Below are 22,326 nucleotides of genomic sequence, written 5' to 3'. Positions count from 1 at the left end.
TTGTGTCTCTTGCTTCTCCTGTCACAATCACCATGGCTGACTATTCTTCATTCGAATTCCCCCCAGTAACGGCCGCGCTGGTGGGAAGCACAGTCGCAATCACTGCGTGAGCACCGGCTTCTCGTCTGCAGCCAACATGCGCAGAGTTGTCGCTGACGTGGCTTTCAGAGCTGGCTTGACGGGTGTGATCCCCCTCCGCTACGTAGGTGGCTGCGTCAAGCCTGCAACAACCCTCTAACTGTATACAGATCTTCTTGAGCTGGCCAAGAGTCTATGGCAACTTTGAGGTATGTGCCGACGATGCACATTGTGTGTAAAGCGCCCAATTGACCTGACCGCGCAGATATGGCGACCATTTACCGCCTTCTTCTTCGGTGGAAAGGGCTTCCCGTTCTTGATGAACACGATGAACCTATACCAGACATCTCTTGCCCTTGAGAAGAAGACGTAAGCAAGGGAAGAACATGGTCAGCATCTGACCCACCAGCTTGTTCGATCGCCCCGCCTATGTATGGACGTTGCTAATGTTGGGCACTTTCATTCTGGTGAGTCTTGATCACGTTCCACCGCTCATCTCCCTCAGGTTCTCGACGCCGCCACAGTCAACATGGGCATTCTCTCCCACCCACTCCGCAATGCCCTCATCTACATCTGGTGCAAGGAGTTTCCAGGAACCAAGATGAGCATCTTTGGGCTTGTGTCCGTTCCTACGCGCTGTGAGTTCTTCATTACTCACGCACAACTTGCGTCCTGACCCTTTTCCAGTGTATCCGTTGGTCCTGGCAGGACTGGACTTTGTCCTTCTGGGCATGAGCGGTTTCTACGCTGGGTTAATCGGCATCATTGCCGGACATCTTTGGTGGGTTCATTCAATGTCGGCTTCAAAGATCGCCACTGATAGCCGTCAGGTGGTTTATCTCAACCTACCTCCCGCTGCACGCCCCTGCGCGCTTGCGCCGCCCAAATGCTCTCGGTACGCCTCGTTGGTTCCGACGTCTTTTTGTTGGGAGCGGTAGCTCGACGGCCGGACGAACAACCAGCTTCTCGGGCGGCATCACTGCAACCGATTACCGGGACAACCAAGCCGGCTCAGCTGCCGCAGCTGTGCGCCATCGTTGGGGTTCTGGCCAGAGGCTCGGTGGAGAGTGAGCACAAAGCAAGTGCAGAACGCTCCAAAGACAAAAGATATGCATCCGAGTTCCAAACGGCTGGCAGCCAGCCATAACATTCTTTCTCTACTTGACAAGAAGCACGTTGAGGGCCTTCTGGAAGTCGTATCCGTTGGCATCCAGAGCCTCAACTACCAGGGAACGAGGGAAGCCCATAGCGCAGAGCTATGCAGTTAGCATCGATACCTTGCACAGCCCATCGCCAACGCCTACTTACTCTCTTCACATCCTCTAGATCGTCGGCCTGGGGGAGGTCGCTGACACCCGTGCCGAGAGATGGCCTCTTGGGCAGGTCAGGTGCCGAGGCCGCTGGAGCCGGGGCTGGCGCGGGGTGACTGGGGGTATTGAAGCTACAGTTCATGTCAGCAAACGATGCTGCGCGCCTGCATGTTGCGATCAAACATACCTCGAGGAGAAGTCGCCGCCAAACGCGTCATCGAATGACAGGGCGGGTGCAGCAGCAGCTGGGGCAGCCAGGGCAGCAGCCGTGCTGACACCCCACTCATCCAAGCCAGAGTCTGCCTCGTGCTGACCAGCCTTCGACGAGACAACCTCATACGTCTGAAGAAGCGAGTTGGAGTTGTCGGAGCCGGTGCCCACCTGAGATGCCGGGCTGGCAAAGTCGTCAAAGCTAGCGAATTCGTCATCGAAGGCAGACACGGCGCCGCCCTGCTGGCCCTCGGCGTGGGAGGGAGGAAGGTCGGTAAAGTCGAAATCATCCTCGTCATCGAATTGCGTGCTCTTCGGTGCCGGTGCCTGGTGGGCGCCGCTCTCAGTCTCCACAGGTGCTCCGAACGGGTCAAAGATATCGGTTCCGGTAGGAGGAACCTGCGTACCCGAAGCAGGTGGGCGGTTAACCGGGGGAGGCGGAGCGCTACGGCGAGTTTTGGCGTGGACCTCGTCGGCAGGGCCTTCAGTAGTCGACCGGTCCTCTCTGGGGGACGCTGGCGACGTTGCAGTGCTCGCGTCCGGTGGAGGAGAGCTGTAATTGCGACGGGGGGCCTCGATGTCTTCGGGGCCCTCATCTTCATCGGATGACTCTCCTCCGTCGAGGTGCGCGGCGCGTTCAGCAGTCGGCTCAGGCGTCGGCTCATGCGATGCTGCGGGCGGTAAAGGTGGCGCGACGGTGGCCGCAATTGGTGAAGTCGTAGCGGTCGGAACCGACGCTGGCGCGATCTCTGGGGCTTCGTGAGAGATTGCAGCGACGGGCAGGGTGTCGGCGGTGACTGGCAGGGTATCGGCGGGCACGGAGGGCTCGGCGTTGTCATGCACGACAGGGCGAGCAAGGTGAAGGGCATCGTCTGCCGGACCCTCCACACCTTCGGCAGGAGTATCGAAGTCAGCAAAAGCAGAGTCGAAGTCTGTGGGCGCAGCCTGGTGATCCGTCCCGAAGTGCTGCTCGCCGTTCGGCTCCTGAATGGCCCTGTCGACAGGCGCTCCGAATGAGTCCCCAAAGCCGTGACTGGTCGTCGCATCATGGGACAGCTTGTGCTCGTCGGAGTGTGAGGTAGAGACAGGAGCTGCGCCAAACGGATCGCTTTCGTCCGCGATCTTGTCGGCAGCAGGCACCGTAGAGTCGGACGGCACATTGAATGGATCGACATTGGCCTCAGCCTCGGGAGCAGCGTCCGCAGGCTCCGATGCCTCTTCATGGGCGGGGTGAGCATCGGAATGCGCTGTGCCAGAGAGAGCAGCAGCAGCAGCGACAGCTGAGCCACCAACGATACCAGCCCCAACGCCCGCGAACGCCGCGGCAGTTGTCGGCGCAAGTTCAGGGCTCTGGGTGGCTCGGGACAAGGACGAGCGACTGAAACGGTCGAATGGGTTGTTGGACCGCTGAGAGACACCAGTTGGCTCGGGGCTAAGTGTCTGAGGTGTGTGCGGTAACGGTACGGCAGCGGCGGAAGTAGCCGAGGATGGCGATGCCACACCTTCAGCACGCGCAGCGGTAGCCTCTTCCAACTCGTGCTCGGCAAGTCGAACATCCTGCTGCACAGAGTCCCGCGAAGACTCTGCAGTGGATAGCTGCTTTTTGGCGATTGTGACCATGCCCTTCTGCTGCCGAGCGTCCTTCTTGGTCTTGTCGAGAAGAAGTTTGAGGCCCGTCTTCTCGTCCTCGACTTCCTTCATACGCTTTTGCAGGCTGCGCACTTCCTCCTTGTCGCGGAGAAGGCTCTGCTCGAGCTCATCCTTCTCAAGGCGCATTGCTGTAAGGTCGCTTTCGGCCGAGATGACATCTGCTTGCAGTTGCTTCAACTTGGCAGCCTGTTCGCCCACACGAATGCGAAGATCAGACACAGCTTTCGTCTCCGTGTCATGCTTGCCACGAGCGGCTGTCAGATCGCTCTCCAGCTTCTCCAGGGCCTGCGCGTTGGAAGCTGTCTGGCTCTCCAGCTCCGCATGGTCCTTTTCGAGGGCTGTCACAGATCGTGCCGTATTGTCCAGCTGATTCTTCTTGTTGCCCAGTTCCGCAGATTTATCAAGCGCCGAAGTTGCAGCAGTCTCAACACCATCGTCGCCGAGCAAGTCATTGCCAGGTTGGGCCAGAGGGAGGGCTGGGGAACAGTCAGTGCTATTCTGTCTGCGTCACTGCCTCCAACGTACCAAAGGCTGGGCGTGCGGAGAGATTCGACGGGCTAACGACAGCACGCGACGTCTGCCGCGACGGCTCCTGGGTAGCCCTCCGGGAAGGGGGCAGGGGCAGGAACGCCGCCGCCGGCGGAGCAGCATTGTCTGTGGTTTCCGGTGCCTCGTCAAAGAGATCGAAGAGGTCCTTCGTGTTGTCGGCGGGGGGCGCCTGCGCTGCTGCACGGCCATGCTGAGCTCGGAGGGAGGGTGGTACCAGGCTAAGAGGCAGAGCCGTCGGCAACTCCTTGCCGGTCAGCTTGGAGTTGATGAGATACATGGCGACAGCAAACTCGTCGCGATCCAGCTTGCCTTCCTCCCGGATGTCGGACAGGTCCCTGCCTATCAGCGGTGACTGCACTATAAAACTTACCAGATGCTGGCAAGAGTGCCTTCGTCCAGCTGGCTCTGGAGCATGAACGGGACGGCCACGTCTCCTTCAATAACACCCCTGTTCTGACTGTCCAGCTGCGTGAAGAAGCGATCCGAGGTTGCTTTGGCTTCCGCCGTAACGTCCCACGGAAGGGCCGATGCGGAACTGGAGACAGGGGTTGACCCGAAGGCAGCTGGCCCGGTTGACTGCCGAGAGGGGGTTAAAGTGTTTGATCGTGGCGGGGTTCCGAGAGGTGCGCCAAAGTTCTGGCCCGTAACTTGGGGTTGAAGAGTGCCCGTGAGCTGCCTCTGGATGGGACTGGAGGTTCCACCCGTGTGTTGGTGAGACAAAGGGCTCGTAGGTCGAGGAGGAGCTCGACCTCCAGAGGCCGTCTCGTAGGCGCCAGGTGGGAGAGTTTGAGGAAGGACAGCGGATGGGTTCGCCATTGCACTCCGAATGAGCCACATGCCGATAACAAAGTCGGTCAGGTCCAAAGCACCACGCTGCTGCGTGTCTGCGAGATTCCTTGAAGTGTGTGAGCCAATGCTCAGACCACTCCGTTGCGAACTCACCAGATGAGGCCGAGCTTGTCATAGCTGAGCTGGCTCTTCAGGAAGACATCTCTAGCCTTGTCACCGGCCACAAGGCCATTCACCGGTCCGGTACCAGCAAAGATGCGCGTAAACTGGGCGCGATCAGACGGGGTGAGGGGCGGAAGGCCGTGCGCTCCTCCCGGAGGGGTAGGTGAAGCAGTTCCAGTAAGCTGCGGTGCCACTGGAGGAGGAGGGTAACCGGCGAACTTGGGGTACGGCCCAGGTTTGTTGACGAGGGAAGGCTCCACCTGGGATTGCTTGCCAGACTGCATCCAACCCACGAGACGCGCAACCTTGTACAATCCATCCTTGGTCAAGAAGCCATTGTTATCGGGGTCGGCAATAGCCCAGACTTCACCGAGAGTCTGTTGGGGCAGACCAGACGAGGTCAAGAACGGAAACGCTTCAGATCCGGGGAGAATGCCGCTCTACGAGGGAGTCAGTCTGGCAATGTGGACATGGGCTGTGTACTCACGCCATCCTTGTCGACGAGGTCGAAGAGCTGGTCGTAGTACTGCTGCTCTTGGGCAGTTGGGACTGCCATTGTGACAGCCGAAAGTGAGCGATAGGCGCGATGAGATGGGGATGAGAATGATACGAGGTAAGAGGGGAGATGGAGAAGAAGGATGGATGGATGATCCGAGAGAGGATTGGAGGGTGGGGCGGTGGATGGGTGGGGGGGTGGTGGTGGTGGTGGTGGTTGTGGTGGTATTGGTGGTGGTGGCTGCGGCTGTGGCTGTGGGTGTCGACATCGTCATCGTTGCATCGCTCCCTCGGCCCTCGGTCCCCCCCCCCCCCTCTTCCCCCCTTCCCCCCTTACCCCCACACGACGTATGCCGGCCCGGTCGACGCACCCAAGCGAGTGACGACGCGGCAACCCACGCAATCCCATAATCCAGGGGGCATACTTAAGCAACCAAACGCGGGGCTCCTTCCACAACCCATGCAATATCTCTCCGTTCAGTCGCGACAACATTGCCTGTCGCTTCAAACCTCAATCTCGACTTTCATTCAACCTTCCTGCTGCTACAGTTTGCATCGCGCGCGCACATCGGGACGTCCACACTCACCAATACAAAGTCGCCTCTGTCATGTCATCGACTTCGGTATTCAAGGCTCCCCAGTGGATCAGCAGCCTTTACGCAAAGTATCCATTGGTTGTCCTCCCACAAGAGGACGCCCTTGAGTGGAAGCGCTCTGCCAGCTCCCCGTACACCCTTTGGGTTCGTTGGCCGTCTCCCGACTCTACACATGCTGACATCAGTTTATGTCATAGATTCACCCTCCAACGGTCTTCAACAGTCCACACTATCGAGAGTGGGCGTCGGCCTCGCCCGCATCTCTTCGCGCTCAACTTCTATTCCTCCTGCGTGCAGTCCCAATCCGCGTTCAGCCTTGGAGTAATGAAGAGGCTGCTCCGAAGGGAAAGCTCCCAACTCTCCATGTGATCGAGGAGAATCGGCTCGTTGCGGCAGACGACATTCGTCAGTGGCTGGATAGCACGCATCCTTTGCAGGGCAAGTCGGCAAAGTAAGTGGAAGTGAAGACCCACGCTGTGCGTGTCGGCTGACACTGCTAGGCTCCATGGCATGCCAAACCAGGAAGCGTATGACGAGGCGCTTGCGATTGCTCAACTGGTTCTGGTGCGACTTCTCCCTGCAATTTTGGTGTCAAAGAGCGAGACGTCCGCCGACATTGCCACCTTGCTTCCCCAGCCGCCGGCACTAGTTGCTGGTCTCACAACCCCCTTGCCTGCTTCCTTTACAGGAGATGACCGAACAATTGACGGCGTGATTTTGGTCGAATCCGGGATCCAGGCGCTGGAGACACTGAAGGAACTGGTCAAGCCTGAGCAGTGGGCGCTACAGGCAAAGTGAGGACTCCTCAACCGTTGCAGATGCTGACCACCGCGTTCAGGACGCCAACCCCCCTCGATGCTCTTATCGCATCTCACCTCTACTGCATTTATGGCCTATCGTCCGTGTCTCCGCTGCGAGAGAGTCTCGACGATACCCCGGAGCTGGGTGCGTACGTCGATCGGGTGCTGGACTTCGCCGCCAGTGCCCTTCAGCAATAGATTCCAACGCATCCGCGTCCTGCGTTGTACCTCTTACCACTCAATTATCTCTGCATCACGGGTCTATGTGGCATCTACTCCTCAATCGCTATCTGACATGAGCTCGGCGAGTTCCCTCTCCTCTTCCTCGGTCAAGCCGACCTCGTTCGTGTCCTTGACTGGCTCATAGTTGAGCTTGGGGGGATTCAGAAGTTCTGGCACGTTACGTCAGCCCGGCGAGTCCGAGTCTGATCGCCAAAACACACCTTGAATGGTCCATCTCCTCAACGTTCCGTCCAGACTGGCGGACACAATGTTGACGACCTTCTTGCCATCTTCATCCTTGATCCAGACGTCAAGTGCGGAAACCTCACCGCAGTGCCCTTCAACGATTGACAGCGGCTTTGGCTTGGAATCGAGATTGTTGGCGTCCCACAGGCGAATGTTTTCGTCTTCGCACCCAGTGACAATGTAAGGAAGTCCCTGGGGGTTTGGCAGAATCGATTTGACATAGCTGGGGTGAACCAGCTTCTGAGAGGATGGGCCTTGCAGCTTGGCAGTGTTGTCCATGGACGCTACCATCGTGTCAGTACTCGCAGGACACAACAGCGACGTCTCACCGCTCCAAAGGCCGTCGTCCACGGCGACGACTTGGGAGACACTCGTTTCGTGGCTCTCCTTGTCAATGACAAACGTCAAGGGGGCAGATGAACTAGGAACGATCTAACATTAGCGAGGCATCCCCGGAAGTCTGTTTCTTACCTGCTTCACACTCCACTGCTTGATTGCACCTAACGAGTCGGCAGTCCACACATCCACAGTTCTTTCTGTCGGCTCCTTGTGCGATGAAACTTCAAACGATGCCGTCTCGACAGGGCGCGTATGCTCCTTCACAGTCTGGCGGGCTGTGGGAAGCTTTCGATTCTCCAAGGGTGACAGGTCCCAAAGGCGGAAGGTCCTGTCGGACGACGTCGAGAGTAGGAAGGGAGGCACAGTAGGCAGCACGGTCACCGACTTCACAAAGTCGGTGTGACCCTCGAGAACACCAACCAGATCCCCGGACTAAACACTAGTCAGTATGGATCTCGCGCCAGGTCACTTTGCCTACCAGGGCATCCCAAACACGGATTGTCTTATCCCAAGATCCGGTGAGGAGCGCCAACCAAGGTTTGTCGCCTGGAACCTGGTGGAGGCTGAGCGATGTCACTGGTCCTTTATGGCCCTTATAGAGCATTCGAGTCTTCCCGGTCTGTTCAGTGAGTATGGGCTGAAGCATAGTAGCTCACATTGAGGTCCAAGCGTCGAGCCTGCCAGCCCGACTCGGCCGTCCAACCATCTTGATCGCGAATCACCAGGTCCAAGACCTTGCTGCTGACCTTGATGGGGTTTCCAATGCCTTCAGCAGCAATAATCTTCCTCTCCCTGTTCGAGGCTTCCGCCAGTTGCCTTGAGGACTGGAAGATCAGCCCAGTGTCGTTGGTTTGCATGTCGTGTGGGTCAATGGACAATTGAATGGACAACGTACGTCACAAACTCGTGCGCGTCACGATCGTGAGCATGGACTTCTTGATCACGTGATACTTCTGCAACCGACATTTGGTGGCAAGGTGGCAGTTATCCAAGTCGTGCCGGAGCAAACTGAAATCAACAACTGTGGACAACGATGCCTGTCCATGGGGTGTCCTCGGTAAAATAGCTACGTGCACTGTATGTATGTTGCATACGAATGAGCAGTAATAGTCAGTATATGAGCTGGGGTGTAGAGAAAAAGTGGCACAAGGGGCAACAGCAAGGAAGGTGTCGCCCACGCCTGGCTCTGCCAGGTCAATAACGCAGTAAGTACTGCCTGGAAGAAGGTAACTCTCTACAAGGGATGATGCATGGATGAAGGAACTCACCGCACAATGGTGAGAGCGCTCCCAGCTTTTCTGAATGTTAGCTCTTTAGTAACGACACGCACTCCCGATCCCCCAGCGTCCTGGCCTCCAGAGGTTGTTGAGAGTGGCCTGCGCATATGACCTCGACGGAGTATCTACATTTGGCACTTTCCTGCAACAGGAACACCAGAACACCTCTGACTGTTCAGTTCCATGCCGTTGTCTTTGGGTAGCCCAGTGACGGGAGGGAGAGACGCCATCGGGATCGTCGACAGCTCGGTGATGCATCGTATCAGGCAGCTCTAAAGTACTGGAATGAAACTGGGTCAAGGATATCGCAGGACGGATTCCGTGATGTGCGCAGACGAACAACCCACAGCGAAGTCATTCATGTGCAAAGGAGGTGAGTGGGAGTGGTTATCGTGAGAGTGTGCTATTCGAATGTGTATTGCAGACTGCTCTGGTGTGGGACATTTGCTCATGTGGATAAGAGGTGTCTCACATCTAGCTACCGTCAAGAACCACAAAGCAAAAGGGTAACCGGTAATTGTCAGGAGGCGGCTTCATTATACTCCAACAGCTACATAGTGCAGGTGGCCTGAAAGGGTCCTGAAGTGTGATAAATCATAATCCCGTATGTGAATTCTGAGGCATCATGCACGGCAAAGTAATTCCTAACTCGGAGTCGTATTAGGAAGCAACGCAGTTAGTGATGATGAGATGGCTAACTTCTCCAGTTTAAAGCAACCTGCACTTGTCGGATTATCTCTGGTCTAACAGAGCCTACCTCCCAAATAATGGCACCAAATATTGATGTCATCTCTCAGAATCATGTCTACTGCGGCTGGATCACGTCCTTGAGACGTAGGAGACACAAACAATGAATGAAGCCTTTGGAAGCCGTCTCCTGACACTTGTCTGGTTCCACTTCATCAAAACGACCATCCATAAGAAGCTGGCTTCGTCGTCCCAAATAACTTCAGCACAGGAAGTGGAATCCCGTTATGCTACCACAGCAAGCGACTATCAGTACATCAGCCTGTAGGTAATTGTGGCGAGGCGATATCAGTATCTATCGCGTAAAACTGTAATGCGCCTCAACTCACGTCACTTGACCGGTGGTATTTTCATTCAAGCATGTCCAGCACCCACCTGTCAAAGTACGTGCGAGAGACCGATGTTGAGCATCTATGGAGGTAGGTGTATGCGGCTTAAAACTATGGAGGTCAGGCAAGTTCAGGATCGGTGAGATACTGAAACATCAAAAGTGTCGGGTATGGTGAGGGTGACCTGGCGAGATCTATCTAACTTACACCTACTTGTATGAGTCGGATCTAAGGTACAAGGAGAATAGAAATGGGTCCTGGAGGAATAGGGATAGTGTTGGATGGTTACAGGTATTATCGGACGGTGATGCCGACCAGCCAAACGACATCATAAATGGCTTTTGTGGATCTCAGAATCAAGAAATAGACGGAAGTAGCGAAATCTGAGGAAACGAGCGGATGCAAATACTCAGAAAGCACGCTGGCAGATAGAAGTGCTCCAATAGACCCGAAAGGGTTGTATTTCGACATAATCTCGATAGGACTCTTTTGGCAGGAATGGGGTGTTGTTTTGGATGATTTGAGGGAGAAGAAGCCTTTTGCTTGATTGAGCATCTTTGCAAGCTCAGCTTTGATCGCAGACTGCTCTAACAAACTACGGGACTATTGCACTGACAACGGCATAGAACAGGTTTTTATTCAGCCCGGATCCCACACACAAGCAGGAAGAGTAGCACGTGTCCATCTGACAATCCTGAACGGTGAAGTTACGAACTCTCCTGGTCGAAACAGGACATCCCTCATGTTGCAGAAGGAGCGGCGTGTCTATGCTAGCATACACACGCAATTTCTGCCCAACCGGCACTGACAACAAACATTCCTTAGAAATAACACCAAGAAAGAATTCAACACGTCAACCTCCTTCTTTTGGGAGTTTGGTCTTCTACAAGGTCCACAGGTCCTAACAGCCTGCCCTAATGTTGCAATCCTAGTTGCACAGCTGGAATGCACACCTGGAAGGATCGCAAGGCTATCATGTTCAGGATGTTTCCGGATCACACAAAAAACACCAATTGACCGACTTGAGAATTCTTTAACGGTTCGACTTTCGAAGGCCGATATCAATTCGAGCAATGCGCCTCCAAGGGGCCACATGCACTGCAAATGATGGCACATGCTCAGACCACTATCCCACTAATCATCAGTCGCTTCGCGCCAAAACTCTGCAACTTTTATTAGGGCCCAAAATTCATTAGGATTTCCTAATGAAAATTCGACAATTCTTGAAGTTGCTCCTATGACTTCAGAATCGACGATAATCGATACACGGCGACCTGGCTAAACGGAATGACCAATTATCGAATATGGATCTTCAGTATTACCCCAAAAAGATTTCGAAAGTGGTATTTTTGACCCGCAACATATGAATCAAGCTGCTTCGACATTTGGAGACCAAACATCAGATGGCGGTCAATTTTCAGTATGTCTGACAACCAAAACGTGCGGAATCGAGCAGCAAGTACTTGAACCATGTGCATTCGATACGACAAGAAGCTCACATCCACCCACGACCTTCAGGACGGTTCCCCTCCTCCCTTGATCCTAAGATGACGATCCTCTGGACGTTGGATATTCCGTAATGATCCGCAGCGCAATACCGGACTCTAAGACAAACTCTGCGGAGGTGGAGCCCGTAGCCCATCAGTACTTGGTTGGAGCATTTCTGGCCATTGTCAACTATTTCGACTTTGCACGCAGCGAGGTCGAGATCAAGGCGGCGTTCTTGAGCGGAGAATTGGAGGAATCCTTCTTTGTAGAACCTCCGAAGGTTTCCACCGTCGACAAAGTCAAGATTTACAACATAACAAGTCCATGTATGGACTCAAACAGTCACCAACCTGTTTCAACGAGAAATGGGACTCCTGGCTTCAAGGCCAAGATGTACAACCCACAAATGGAGGCGGCTGTCTCTGCATTCCAGATAATCAAGACAAAATTATGCAATTATCGGTATGTGTGTTGGAATATAATGAACCGCGTTCTGACAATTGTGGGTTAACCTTTTATGGATAATGTGGACCACGACATTGCCCGCCACAATCGCGAAACATTGGACGAATTCCAGTGTCGAATTCTCGTTTTCACAAAGGACTGAATGCTTCATTGGAAACTACAATTTCTAACTAGGAGTTCATAATGCTAATTCGTACTCTTAATTCTAACCGCTTCTCCGGGACCTTTATTTTGTAGATAAAGCCACACAAGTCCACAACCCAATGTCCCTGAGCTGATCATCACCCTTGTCCCCAATGATTACAATTCAATGCTGAACGTTCAGAGTTGAAAAGGGTCCGAATCCAACCGTTGTTTTAAAAAATTTAAACAGCGCTATATATATGTTCCGGGTGTCCAACCTAGGACTTTGGACGTTCATTTCCTGGTGTAATTCTGTGAAGAGGGCTTCACTCAAGAGTGATTTTCGACCGTTTGGATGTTCTGTTAGGGTATGGATCGCATCTGCGGCTGTAAGGACCATTTCAAGAATTGTCAGATTTTCATTAGGAAAAGGTAATGAATTTTACATTCTAATAAAAGTCTTTGGAATATGATCCAAAAATGTTGAGACAAGCTGAGTATATTGTGAGTACACTATTACACACGGTGGTCCTTTTATAATTGTTGTGGTTGTGCAGCTCGAAATGATAATGACCTCAGAAAGTGAAAGCTTTGAAGAATTGTCAAGTAGTTCGATTGAGCCATTTCTGTCCGAGCGAAGGTCTCCCATCATGTGGTCTAGTTGAGTCGTTGTCCGTGAAGAAGTTCCGGAATATGCACGACACCATGGTTTTGAATCGGTTCAACGTATTGAAGTAGAATAACTGAATGACTCCTCTGGAAGCAGTTTGCTGGGTCACTTTACGGGTACCGGTGTGTGTATGTTGTTCAATAAAGGGCGCTCGATGTGCAATTCAGTGCGGAACTCGTGTAGTTTACCAGAATTGCACTTTTCAGTAGCCCCAGGAGGTTGATGCTCATCAACCAATGTGGAAGGAACCACAATTGGGAGTGTAAGGTGCATTTACGCGACTAATCATCATGGAAAGAGGATGTTCAAAAAAAAAAAATCAGAAACTCCACCGTTGTGGATTTGGCTAGTGATCTGGATGCGCACTGGAAGTGGCTTTCGTTGGATTAGCATTCAGGAATTGCTGACAAATTCTTCTCAGTGTGTATGAGCTTGACCTCAAGTACCAGGGAACCTATTCCAGTAGAGCCTGCAGACGTCTTGGACGACCTAATTGAGGCTGCCAGTCCAATAAATGATCTGTGCAGGACTGCAAATATACATAGGGGTTTGTTGCCCCGGACATTCCAGCAGTGCTGTCCATTCTTCGATGGGTAAAGAGGGACCAAAGGTACTGTGGTATTGTGCAGAGCTTTTTGCAAGTGAATAACTGGGCACCAGTCACCGCCAGCCCGAAACCAATATACGCCTGAGACTCAGCCTCTCTGGCTATTAGAACAACGCATGAGGCATGATCGCAGGCAGCAGGGAGCGTCTGGCTGATCTTATGAAGCAGTAGAGATTTTGACAGGGTTCCTTTCATCTTTCCAGTGTGCGCCTGGTATGACTCAGGAGCAAATTGACTGAGTTGTCTCTCAATATGACTTTATTACGAAGCTGTCACGGTTTGGAAAGTGCCAAAACTGCAAACACATTTGCAGCATTCAAGGCAAGTAAGTAACTGATACTTTCACAGGGGGTGACTTATCTCCTTGCAATGACTCTTTCATCTGGACCCCATCTTCAAGCCTCAGGTGCAGCTGCAGCCTTCGTGTACCTAGCCTCTGTAGTTGGCGGCAACACTTGACGCTCAAGAGGAAGGTTGCGTATGGCAGAGTTTTGACTACATGCTTTCCTGTGTCAACACTGCATGAGATTGGGATGTATGCTCCGCACTTCCGCGCACTTCCGGAGTATGGGCCTACCGACTTCTTCGGTGTGCCCGGATGCGAAATAAGCCCTCGCTCGCATCGCTCATGCATAGGCATCGTGGCTCCGAAAGCAGGCTGCCCAGTTTGCATTAGTGCGTCCGAATGCATCGCAGTAGCGAGCTTGCAGCGAAGGACTCATTGCTTCAGGCTGTCACTTGTGTACGTGCAAGCATTTGTCCGCTCGCTTGTCAGTTATATGAGTGCACAGTGCGGCACGGTTTTCGAAGCCGTCGGCTGATGAGTCGGCGCGGATGAGTCGGCGATGTCCGATAAGGGAGCATTTGCTTCCGGTCGTGTGGGGCCAACCGATTGTATCACAACCGAGCTCCACCTCTCATGTTTGTTGTCGTTCATTTCACCAAATCACCGACAGTTAGGCCGTGAGGACAATGTCTTCGGAGCCAGCCGCGGATCCTGGTCGGGTCCGCTTCCTGCGGGCGTGTGACCGATGCCGGTGAGTTTGGCGCTACCGTAATCCCGCTGACAAGTCTTGCAGATCGAGGAAAATCAAGGTACTGATCGGCATGGCTGAAGTTGGCTATGCTGACATCGATCACAGTGTAGCAACGAAAACCCATGCTCTAAGTGTGTTGCTGCGAAAGTCACCTGCTCCTTCTCGTCATCTTCGGGAAGCCATGGACGCACGCTTCTGTCAAGCGCTGAGCAAATGTCAGTCCATAACCCTCCCCGTGTCCAAACACGGGTGCTGACAGCCGGTACAGAGGCAACTCAGCGGACAGGCAGTCATCCCCAACGGAAGCTGGACCCTCGGTGAACAAGCGTAGATTGTCATCCAGCTCGGGAGATGAACCTTCGCGGAAGAAACGAGGTGGTACGCCGATCTACTCTCTGCCTTTCCTCCGAGACTGACTTGTCCCAGTCCCTCGCGGCAACTCTACCCACTTCTTCCTCTCTTCTCACGGAATTGCGCATCACGCTGGATCCTCATCTGGTTTACCTCTCCTGTACGTCGCCTGATTGGCGGGAGCCTGACGATTCAGCGAAGCCACACGGCGCCTAGCTAGTGACACAGCTGGAGACCAAAAACAGGCGGGAATGCCAGATCTGGACTGGCAGTGGTTGCAGGACCTCCTGAGTGACGGTGATACAGCATCGGTTCGAAATCCTGATGGTGCCGGCCAGCCTGAAGCTGAGGAGTACTTTCCCGGGCGAGACATCGCGCATTCGACCGCAGGCGATGAGTTGCTCTCAAGTGTTCAGGATATCAGTAAGATGACAGGAAGCGCGAACCTACTGACCAGCAAGTTCCCCCAGATTTGATGAACGACTTGCTTGGCATCTTCTTCTCGACAATCCACCCGGTATGGCCCATCATGCACATTCCAACGTTTTTCCAAGACCTAGGACAGCTTGAGGAGCACTCCTTCTCGGCCTTGGTAGTCTCGATGTGTATGCTGGCGTCCCGCTACAGCTCCGACCCTCGGGTGTTCACAGATCCAGACAATCCGGCCTCCGCTGGCGTCCGCTACTACGAATTGTTCAACCGCCTCATCGAACACGCTGTGAACAGCGATCACGTTATCTATGCGATCCAAGGCCGCTTCTTTGCGTCAATGTTCCACTGCGTGGATAATGTCCCGCATCCTGTCGCCCAGGGCTTGTTTGCCGACGCACTTTCAAGGACATTGGATGGTGGAATCCACCGACACGTGTCTGCAGACATCTGGGGCAACCCGGTGGTCAGAGAAGTGAGATCAGTAAGTCACCAATTCCTGTTGATGCTCGGTACTAACGCCTGATAGCGCGTGGCGTGGGCCATATACACATGGGACAAGCAGATCGCCGCATTCTGCGGGCGGCCATTCTTGAACGCTCTCTGGGACATGGACGTTCGGCTTCCCGAGCCGTTTCATTATGAACACTGGTCGAGCCCCGAATGGCCTATCGAGAAGGACAAGGATTATGTGGCAACTTTCCGCCAGTTGATTCAACTATCAGGCGTGCTTGAGTTTGCTCTCCGTGCGTCTGTCGATCGCCCCATCGTGGAAAACTCGAGCTTCCTGACAGACCTCGCTCGCCAATCGAGACCTGCGTTGGACGACGCATCGAGGCTCGACGTCACTATGGCCGCCTTGCGGAAATGGAGGACGTGAGACACAGCTTCCTCCCAATACACTGCTGACATAGACCAGCTCTGCACCGCCTGCCATCTCCTTGCCGTCAGCAAAGGATCGTTCGCATACATCAGAGTACTCTGTGGCGTCTGAGCAGGTCGCCTCGATTTACCAGATGATTCAACTGCTTGTCGCAGCTCGAGCTCTCCAAGTGGAAACAAGCCGCTCCAAGCCAGATACCAATATACTGGAGAGTCACCGGGCGGCCGTTGTGGACGCTGCTCGCGAGATGGTTGGCCTCGTTGTGCAGCTTGGCTTTACCCATCATTTGCGCTCTTGCGACATCTGTGCGTGCATCCGTGGGACCATTACGCTGATGCTTTCGCAGTGGTGGCTTATCGTTTGCTGTTCACCGGACGCCTCCTCTTGGCTTGTGTTTTATCCGCTCGTGCCCAAAACCACCACACACATGCTGAAGAAGCAACTCGCATTCTCCACGCAACATCTGTTGCCCTGCGCAACTTTGTGGCCCTCTTCCCAGTCGCTCTGGGTGCGGCCGAGGTGCTCGACGAGACAATACGGGTGTGCCAAGTCTGCTATCCTTTGTCTTCGACAAGGGATTCGTCGTCTCACCTCGGAAAGCGATATGCGTGGTATCGCCCAATCGCCCATCAGACCGGTATCCACATCCAGCACAGCTCCTCTGCTGCGCGGCACCACAACGAGAACGGCCGCGCAGCTGACTCGACTGTAGATGGTCAAGTGGCTGAAGACGACGCAACCCGCAACGATCTATCTCCTCTCACAGCCGCGATCAACTTGGGTAACGTACCCCTATCCATCTTCAACAGCGACCTTCCCCAAGGGAGTTTCGGCGACTTCTCGTGGCTGATGCCTGGAGCTGATAACCTCCCCTACTATTTCCCATCCTCTGGTCCTTGATAAATGGTAGACGGCCATGCGCTAATGATATTACTTTAGACAACATGCGAGCAGGCAGCTTTGGGAAGCCCAGCAGTCATCAAATGCTCATCACACTCTACACAATGTACTTGTACGGGTTAAGCAGGCCCTTGGGGTCGAAGAGCTTCTTGATTTGGTGCATGAGTCCAATGCCCACATCCGACTGAGAGTAGTGAATGTGTGGTGCCTTCATGACACCTGTTGAGACGGTTAGCCAACGAAGAGAAGAGCCTCGCAGTACTCACCAAGACCGTGCTCAGCAGAGATAGATCCACTCTTCGCAGCTGTAAAATGTCAGCTTTTGAACCCTTCTGCAGATAAGTCCACTCACAAACAACTTCGTACACGTAAGGCTCGATGGCGTTCTCGATCTCCTCGGCGTACTTGTTCGCCACGATGTTGATGTGGACATTACCTGAATGGTTAGAACATCGCAAATAAGAGGATGCGTTCAACTTACCATCGCCCATGTGACCGTAGCCCACCATCGCCCGAATGGGACCTTCAGGGTTGCCGTCACCAACAAGAAGGCCGCGCTCCCTCAGACGAGTGCGCATCGTCTCGACAACTTCGTACATCTCGCCGACAGGGATGGAGAGATCGTACTTGTAGACCGGTCCAGCCTTGCCACATGCCTCGGGAATGCCCTCGCGAAGAGACCAAAGCGAGCTGAACTGGGTGGTGTCCTGCGCGAGAACGCCGTCCAGAACGATCTCGTTGGTGATGAGGTGTTCCAACAGGCCGCCCAGTTTCTAATATCAGCATATAGTTGGACAAAGTGTGCTCACCTCCTCGTCGTGCTCAGCATTGCTGCCTCCAGTTTCGATGAGACAGTAGAAGTCTCCCTCTGTTTCGAAGACCTTGCGTTCGCCTCCGAGCTCCTCCTGGTGCTTACGAACAACCGAGTACGCCTGCTTGTCCCAGAATTCGAACGCAGACAGAATCTCGCCAAGGTGGTCCTTGGCCTCGGCAAAGACCTTTTGAACCGCCTCGTACGACGGAACAGAGAAGACGGCAACGTTCATGGCCTTGGGGCGGCGAGGACAAAGAATGGAGATGGCCGTAATGATTCCCAGGCTGCCTTCGGAGCCGATGAAGAGCTGCTTCAGGTCGAAACCTTCATGTCAGCGCGCTACATGCCGCCTGTACACCTACCAGTGTTGTCTTTCCTCAGCTTGCTGAGGTGGTTGTAGACAGTTCCGTCGGGCAGGACAACCTCCAGTCCGAGAACAGTGCCGTGGAGACTTCCGTAGCGAAGGAGTCGGAGGCCACCAGCGTTCGTGGCAACATTTCCACCGATCTGGCAGGAGCCCTTGGCGCCGAGGTCAAGAGGGAAGATGAAGCCCTGCTCGGCGAGGTAGTTGTCGGCAACCTCGAGGACAACACCTGCATCCGCCACGAAAACGCCAGACACTGGGTCAAACGAGCGAATCTTGTTCAAGTTGCCAAGCTGAATAACGACCTCGTCGTGGACCGGCACTCCGCCACCTGGAAGGTTGTTAACGGCAACTCCGTCCAGGCAAGCGCCGGGACTCACCAACAAGACCGGTGTTACCGCCCTGGGGAACAACGGCGATTCCCTCGTCATAGCAGTACTTCAGGACCTTGGAGACCTCCTCGGTCGTCTTGGGGCGAACAACGACCTGGCTCTTGCCGTGGTACTTGTTCATCCAGTCGTCGTTGTATGTAACGAGCTCATCGGTGGTAGCTGATCCGTCCAGGGTGGAGAGGAGGGACGTTTCCGAGCTGAGGAGAGAACGCAAGTGGGCGACATGATCCTTGGTGACCGTTGTGAATGACTCGGTTCGGGGCGGAATGGAGGAGCCGTGGCGAACGTTGGTAGTGGCGAGAGTCGGCGCGCGGTGCATCAAAAGCGACGACGGTGAGGCGAGCGCCGTTCGGCGCACGGCGTGCCTAGGGAGAGCCCTAAGGATGGTGCGGGCGACCGACATGATGCGATGAGGCGAGTGAGAATGAGCGAGTGGGAAGAGTGCGTGCGAGGCTCGGGTTGTACTCGTTCTTTAGGAGAGTTTAGGGAATGCGAATGCGATGACGGCGGTTGCTGCAGTGTCTGTCTGTCTTGTCTGTCTCTGACCCGATACAAACGTCGGCTGTGATTCGAGGCCGAACAAGTTCCCTTTTGGCGAGAACAAGTCAGATGGAATCCACAAGACGGATAGCGGAAGTAATCCGCCTTTGCCTTTGCCAGATGGCGATCGGGTAAATCCGACGCACCCAGCGGCTAGCAGCCGACGGGGTGCGACAAGTCGCGACTCGACCAACCCCATCACAACTTGACAATCCGTCATCCCGGATCAACAGCGGAGCACCATGCTTTGTCATCCCGCTGCCACGGCATGCGGATTCCTTCAAGAGCTGCTCGACGCCCCCCCCCCTTCTCCGAGGGCCGACTAGACTCGTCGTAATCCTATCACGCTCACACTCCGTACAAGTACACCTAACTGCTGCATAGAATGGCTTCGTATGTAGTAGGTTCTACAGAACTAATCTTTTGTTTTTTCGTCGTTGGTACATCTCATTCCAGGCCAGCTCTATCAGCGCCTACTTGTTGCGGTGCGCCTGGTACCAGTGGATGAGGCCAGTGGTCTATGATGGGTCAGTTTACGCTCTTTCCCGACAGACGAGCCAGTCCCTGTCGGACTTACCGAGCTGTCGTGGCCGGTGACATCCTTGGGGTCAGGCAGCTGCTTGAGGATCGCCTTGGCGAGAACCTGCGGGATGGGTTAGGGGAATGGTCCATCACCAAAGAGACCCGCTCCGAGCACTGACCTTGCCGAGCTCGACACCCATCTGGTCATAGGAGTTGATGCCCCAGATAGCACCCTGGACGTGGATCTTGTGCTCGTAAAGGGCGACAAGGGCACCAAGGGTGCCAGGGGTGAGCTTCTGGAAGAGGATCGAGTTGGTGGGCTTGTTGCCCTCAAAGATCTTCGACTTGACCAAGGCCGCGTTCTGCGACTGCTTGGGGCCAAGCTCCTGGACAACCTGCTGCTCGGTCTTGCCAAACGCGAGAGCCCTAAGGAAGAAGCCACGTGTTAGCATTGGACAGCCAGAACAACCGACGGCTCTACTGACTCGGGCTGAGCGAAGAAGTTGGACAGGAGAATCTCGTGGTGCTTGCCGCCGGCAATGGGGTTAAGGGTCTCAGCGGGCGCCAAGAAGTCACTGCCATTAGTATTTCACTTGAGTGGAGGTCGGTACCAACCATGGAATGAGCTTAGTGCCCTGGTGGATAAGCTGATAAAAGGCGTGCTGGCCGTTCGTTCCGCTCTGGCCCCAGATGATCGGCTGGAATGGCATGAGTACAGGCCAGGTAGGTAGGTGTGCAAGCAACTTACACCAGTTTCGTAGTCGACGCGGCTGCCGTCCTTGGTCACAGTCTTGCCGTTCGACTCCATGTCACCCTGCTGGAAGTAGTCGGCAAACTTGTGGAGGTACTGGTCGTAAGGCAGGAGGGCCTGGGTCTGGGCACCTTAAGGCCTGTTAGCGTCTGCTCGGAGCAGCACCTCAAAACGTACCGTAGAAGTCGTTGTACCAGATGCCGACGAGGGCAAGGATAACGGGGAGGTTCTCCTCCAGCTTGGTGGACTTGAAGTGCTTGTCCATCTCATGGGCACCGTTCAGGACCTCGCGGAAGTTGTCGAAGCCAATGCTGATAGCGATCGAGAGGCCGATGGCCGACCAGAACGAGTAGCGGCCGCCGACCCAGTCCCAGAACTGGAACATGTTAGCCTCGGAGATACCGAAAGCAGTGACGCCCTCGGTGTTGGTAGAAAGGGCAACGAAGTGCTTGGCGACATGGGCCTTCTGTGACCGCTGTTAGCAAAAGCCCGATGCGTGTACGGCTCAAGGTCAACGCACGTCCTTGGCGGAAGTAAGGAACCACTCCTTGGCACTCTCCGCGTTGGTGATGGTCTCCTGGGTGGTGAACGTCTTGCTGGCGACGATGAACAGAGTCGTCTCGGGGTCACACTGGCGCAGGACCTCCGCAAGGTCGGTGCCGTCAATGTTGGAGACGAAGTGAAGCTGGAGGTTGCGCTGGCTGTAGTGCTTGAGAGCCTCGGTCACCATGACGGGGCCGAGGTCGGAGCCACCAATGCCGATGTTAACGATCGTGTTGATGGCCTTGCCGGTGTAGCCCTTCCAGGAGCCAGAGCGGATCTGCTCGGAGAACTCCTTCATGTGGGCGAGGACCTCCTGGACGCCAGTAGTCGCGCCCTCCTCCTTGATGTCCCAGCCGCCCTCAGAGACAGGGGGGTTGCGGAGGGCGATGTGAAGAACGGCACGGTCCTCGGAAGTGTTGATGTGCTTGCCGGCAAACATGTCGTCACGGAATTGCTCGACATTGGCCTCACGCGCGAGGGCGAAGAGGCCGGCGAGGACCTCAGTGTCGATGAGGTTCTTCGAGTAGTCGAGGAGAATGTCCACGGCAGGAGCGCTCGTCTTGAACTCGACAGAGTACTTGGAGAAGCGCTCGGGGTCGGCAGCGAAGAGGTCCTTGAGGACATAGCTTGAGCGCTTGGATTGGTAAAGAGCCTGGAGCTTCTTCCAAGCCTCGTAGTCTGCCGGTTGTCAGCCCAAGAGACTGGGGCGGGCTGGTTGCCTGGCTTGGCTGCCTGGCCAACTTACCAGACGCGAGCTTGCCGGTAGCCATTATGATTCGGTGTAATGGGGGTCAAGTTGGAGGAGAGAGATGTGATGAAGAAGACAAAGGAGATAGAGCCTTTGTGAAGGAGTGATGATGGATGAGCGGCTGTAGCAACAAATCGGGGTTGGGGGGCAAGGGGAGGTGGGAACGGAGGGCAACAGTGCATGTAGCTGGCTGCCTGACCAGGAATCGCGCAGGATATGACGTTGGTTGGGGCAAGGTCCAGCCAGAGAACGGAGGGGGGGGACGTGGTCAGGAAGGACGTCAGGGCCCTCTGTCAGCTGCCGCCTCTGCGCCCCCGCCCAGCGCCCAGCGCCAGGCCCGCCTGTCAGTGCATTTTCGCTTTTGGCGCGACTGGCTGGCTGTCTGGGCTGGGATGACTGACTGCTGACAGACGTCGTGACCCACCAATACACCCTGGCCTGGGTATGCTGACAGACAACCTAAGCTGCGGACATTACACTCCGCCTCACTCTGCAACCCCCACACACTCGTGCGGCACACAACCGGCCGGTCCGGGAGCCGGCCGCAGACAATCCACCCATATCGGACCACCATATCCGCATCCGCCTTCCGCTCCGTGAAGCAGTCAAGCAAGCACTTGCAAGACATTGACCCATGGCATGGCACGGTATGTATGGCATGGCAGTGGACAGTGGAAGGAATATCTTTCACAGCCAGCCAGTGCATCGTCTACACTTTTGATGCGTCCTCTCACCGTGGCTCGTCGTGATTGCTGATTGCTGATACCCCTTCTCGTCAGTGTGAGCGAGCGGACAGAGCAGAGCGGTGCCTGCACTGGGGGTTCAGCACCCTGACGGCCGGGTTGCCGGCGGCATTGTGGGGTGAGTGAGGGTTATTAGGCGTGCTCTACAGGTTATGGA

At 54.9% G+C, this 22,326-nt stretch overlaps 7 protein-coding genes across 7 annotated transcripts; 3 read left to right on the top strand and 4 right to left on the bottom strand.

Moving 5' to 3' along the window:
* Positions 1-300: 300 nt before the first annotated feature.
* Positions 301-1,149, top strand: Derl2 (Derlin-2; the record flags this gene model as incomplete). Its single annotated transcript, XM_062767008.1, has 6 exons — positions 301-309; positions 344-447; positions 488-545; positions 584-716; positions 766-859; positions 909-1,149. The coding sequence occupies 6 exons, from the start codon at positions 301-303 to the stop codon at positions 1,147-1,149; spliced, it is 639 nt and encodes a 212-aa protein (XP_062622992.1).
* Positions 1,150-1,235: 86 nt separating this feature from the next.
* Positions 1,236-5,304, bottom strand: EDE1 (EH domain-containing and endocytosis protein 1; the record flags this gene model as incomplete). The annotated part of the gene is made up of 7 exons (XM_062767007.1): positions 1,236-1,334; positions 1,387-1,504; positions 1,576-3,724; positions 3,774-4,132; positions 4,168-4,692; positions 4,740-5,188; positions 5,236-5,304. 7 exons carry the CDS (start codon positions 5,302-5,304, stop codon positions 1,236-1,238), a joined length of 3,768 nt encoding a protein of 1,255 aa, XP_062622991.1.
* A 455-nt stretch (positions 5,305-5,759) lies between these two features.
* On the top strand, positions 5,760-6,909 carry LOC62_01G000566 (uncharacterized protein). The gene is made up of 4 exons (XM_062767006.1): positions 5,760-5,983; positions 6,037-6,290; positions 6,340-6,633; positions 6,678-6,909. The coding sequence occupies exons 1-4, from the start codon at positions 5,852-5,854 to the stop codon at positions 6,835-6,837; spliced, it is 840 nt and encodes a 279-aa protein (XP_062622990.1). The 5' UTR covers positions 5,760-5,851; the 3' UTR covers positions 6,838-6,909.
* Positions 6,892-8,303, bottom strand: SPCC126.01c (putative WD repeat-containing protein; the record flags this gene model as incomplete). Its single annotated transcript, XM_062767005.1, has 6 exons — positions 6,892-7,031; positions 7,083-7,391; positions 7,437-7,539; positions 7,579-7,878; positions 7,925-8,065; positions 8,103-8,303. 6 exons carry the CDS (start codon positions 8,301-8,303, stop codon positions 6,919-6,921), a joined length of 1,167 nt encoding a protein of 388 aa, XP_062622989.1. The 3' UTR covers positions 6,892-6,918.
* Positions 8,304-14,095: 5,792 nt separating this feature from the next.
* On the top strand, positions 14,096-16,752 carry LOC62_01G000564 (uncharacterized protein; the record flags this gene model as incomplete). Its single annotated transcript, XM_062767004.1, has 8 exons — positions 14,096-14,189; positions 14,480-14,567; positions 14,616-14,700; positions 14,737-14,963; positions 15,011-15,453; positions 15,499-15,845; positions 15,889-16,157; positions 16,199-16,752. Exons 1-8 carry the CDS (start codon positions 14,184-14,186, stop codon positions 16,750-16,752), a joined length of 2,019 nt encoding a protein of 672 aa, XP_062622988.1. The 5' UTR covers positions 14,096-14,183.
* On the bottom strand, positions 16,643-18,882 carry SPBC713.03 (Putative D-lactate dehydrogenase, mitochondrial). The gene is made up of 7 exons (XM_062767003.1): positions 18,311-18,882; positions 17,929-18,261; positions 17,562-17,890; positions 17,234-17,525; positions 17,105-17,188; positions 17,019-17,057; positions 16,643-16,971 (listed from the first exon to the last, which is right to left on the bottom strand). Exons 1-7 carry the CDS (start codon positions 18,723-18,725, stop codon positions 16,850-16,852), a joined length of 1,614 nt encoding a protein of 537 aa, XP_062622987.1. The 5' UTR covers positions 18,726-18,882; the 3' UTR covers positions 16,643-16,849.
* Positions 18,883-19,226: 344 nt separating this feature from the next.
* On the bottom strand, positions 19,227-21,595 carry gpi1 (Glucose-6-phosphate isomerase). Its single transcript, XM_062767002.1, has 9 exons — positions 21,424-21,595; positions 20,656-21,356; positions 20,313-20,601; positions 20,133-20,266; positions 20,000-20,082; positions 19,870-19,959; positions 19,564-19,810; positions 19,440-19,505; positions 19,227-19,380 (listed from the first exon to the last, which is right to left on the bottom strand). The coding sequence occupies exons 1-9, from the start codon at positions 21,446-21,448 to the stop codon at positions 19,336-19,338; spliced, it is 1,680 nt and encodes a 559-aa protein (XP_062622986.1). The 5' UTR covers positions 21,449-21,595; the 3' UTR covers positions 19,227-19,335.
* Between the last annotated feature and the right edge of the window lie 731 nt (positions 21,596-22,326).

This window comes from Vanrija pseudolonga, chromosome 1, assembly GCF_020906515.1.
Source record: "Vanrija pseudolonga chromosome 1, complete sequence".
In the NCBI taxonomy this organism is placed as follows: Eukaryota; Fungi; Basidiomycota; class Tremellomycetes; order Trichosporonales; family Trichosporonaceae; genus Vanrija; species Vanrija pseudolonga.
Note: the sequence above shows the minus strand (reverse complement) of the source record. Positions and strands in the feature narration are given on the sequence as shown.

Excerpts from the sequence above, each read along its gene's own strand:
- gpi1 (XM_062767002.1), bottom strand. The coding sequence starts at position 21,448 with ATGGCTACCGGCAAGCTCGCGTCTG. Across the intron at positions 20,083-20,132 it reads GCGTCGACTACGAAACTGGT|CCGATCATCTGGGGCCAGAG; the intron begins GTAAGTTGCTTG and ends ATGCCATTCCAG. Across the intron at positions 19,381-19,439 it reads TCACCGGCCACGACAGCTCG|ACCACTGGCCTCATCCACTG; the intron begins GTAAGTCCGACA and ends GACCCATCATAG.
- SPBC713.03 (XM_062767003.1), bottom strand. The coding sequence starts at position 18,725 with ATGTCGGTCGCCCGCACCATCCTTAGGGCTCTCCCTAGGCACGCCGTG. Across the intron at positions 17,526-17,561 it reads ATGCTGAGCACGACGAGGAG|AAACTGGGCGGCCTGTTGGA; the intron begins GTGAGCACACTT and ends TGCTGATATTAG. Across the intron at positions 16,972-17,018 it reads CTCTGCTGAGCACGGTCTTG|GTGTCATGAAGGCACCACAC; the intron begins GTGAGTACTGCG and ends CCGTCTCAACAG.
- LOC62_01G000566 (XM_062767006.1), top strand. The coding sequence starts at position 5,852 with ATGTCATCGACTTCGGTATTCAAGGCTCCCCAGTGGATCAGCAGCCTT. Across the intron at positions 6,291-6,339 it reads TTGCAGGGCAAGTCGGCAAA|GCTCCATGGCATGCCAAACC; the intron begins GTAAGTGGAAGT and ends TGACACTGCTAG. Across the intron at positions 6,634-6,677 it reads CAGTGGGCGCTACAGGCAAA|GACGCCAACCCCCCTCGATG; the intron begins GTGAGGACTCCT and ends CACCGCGTTCAG.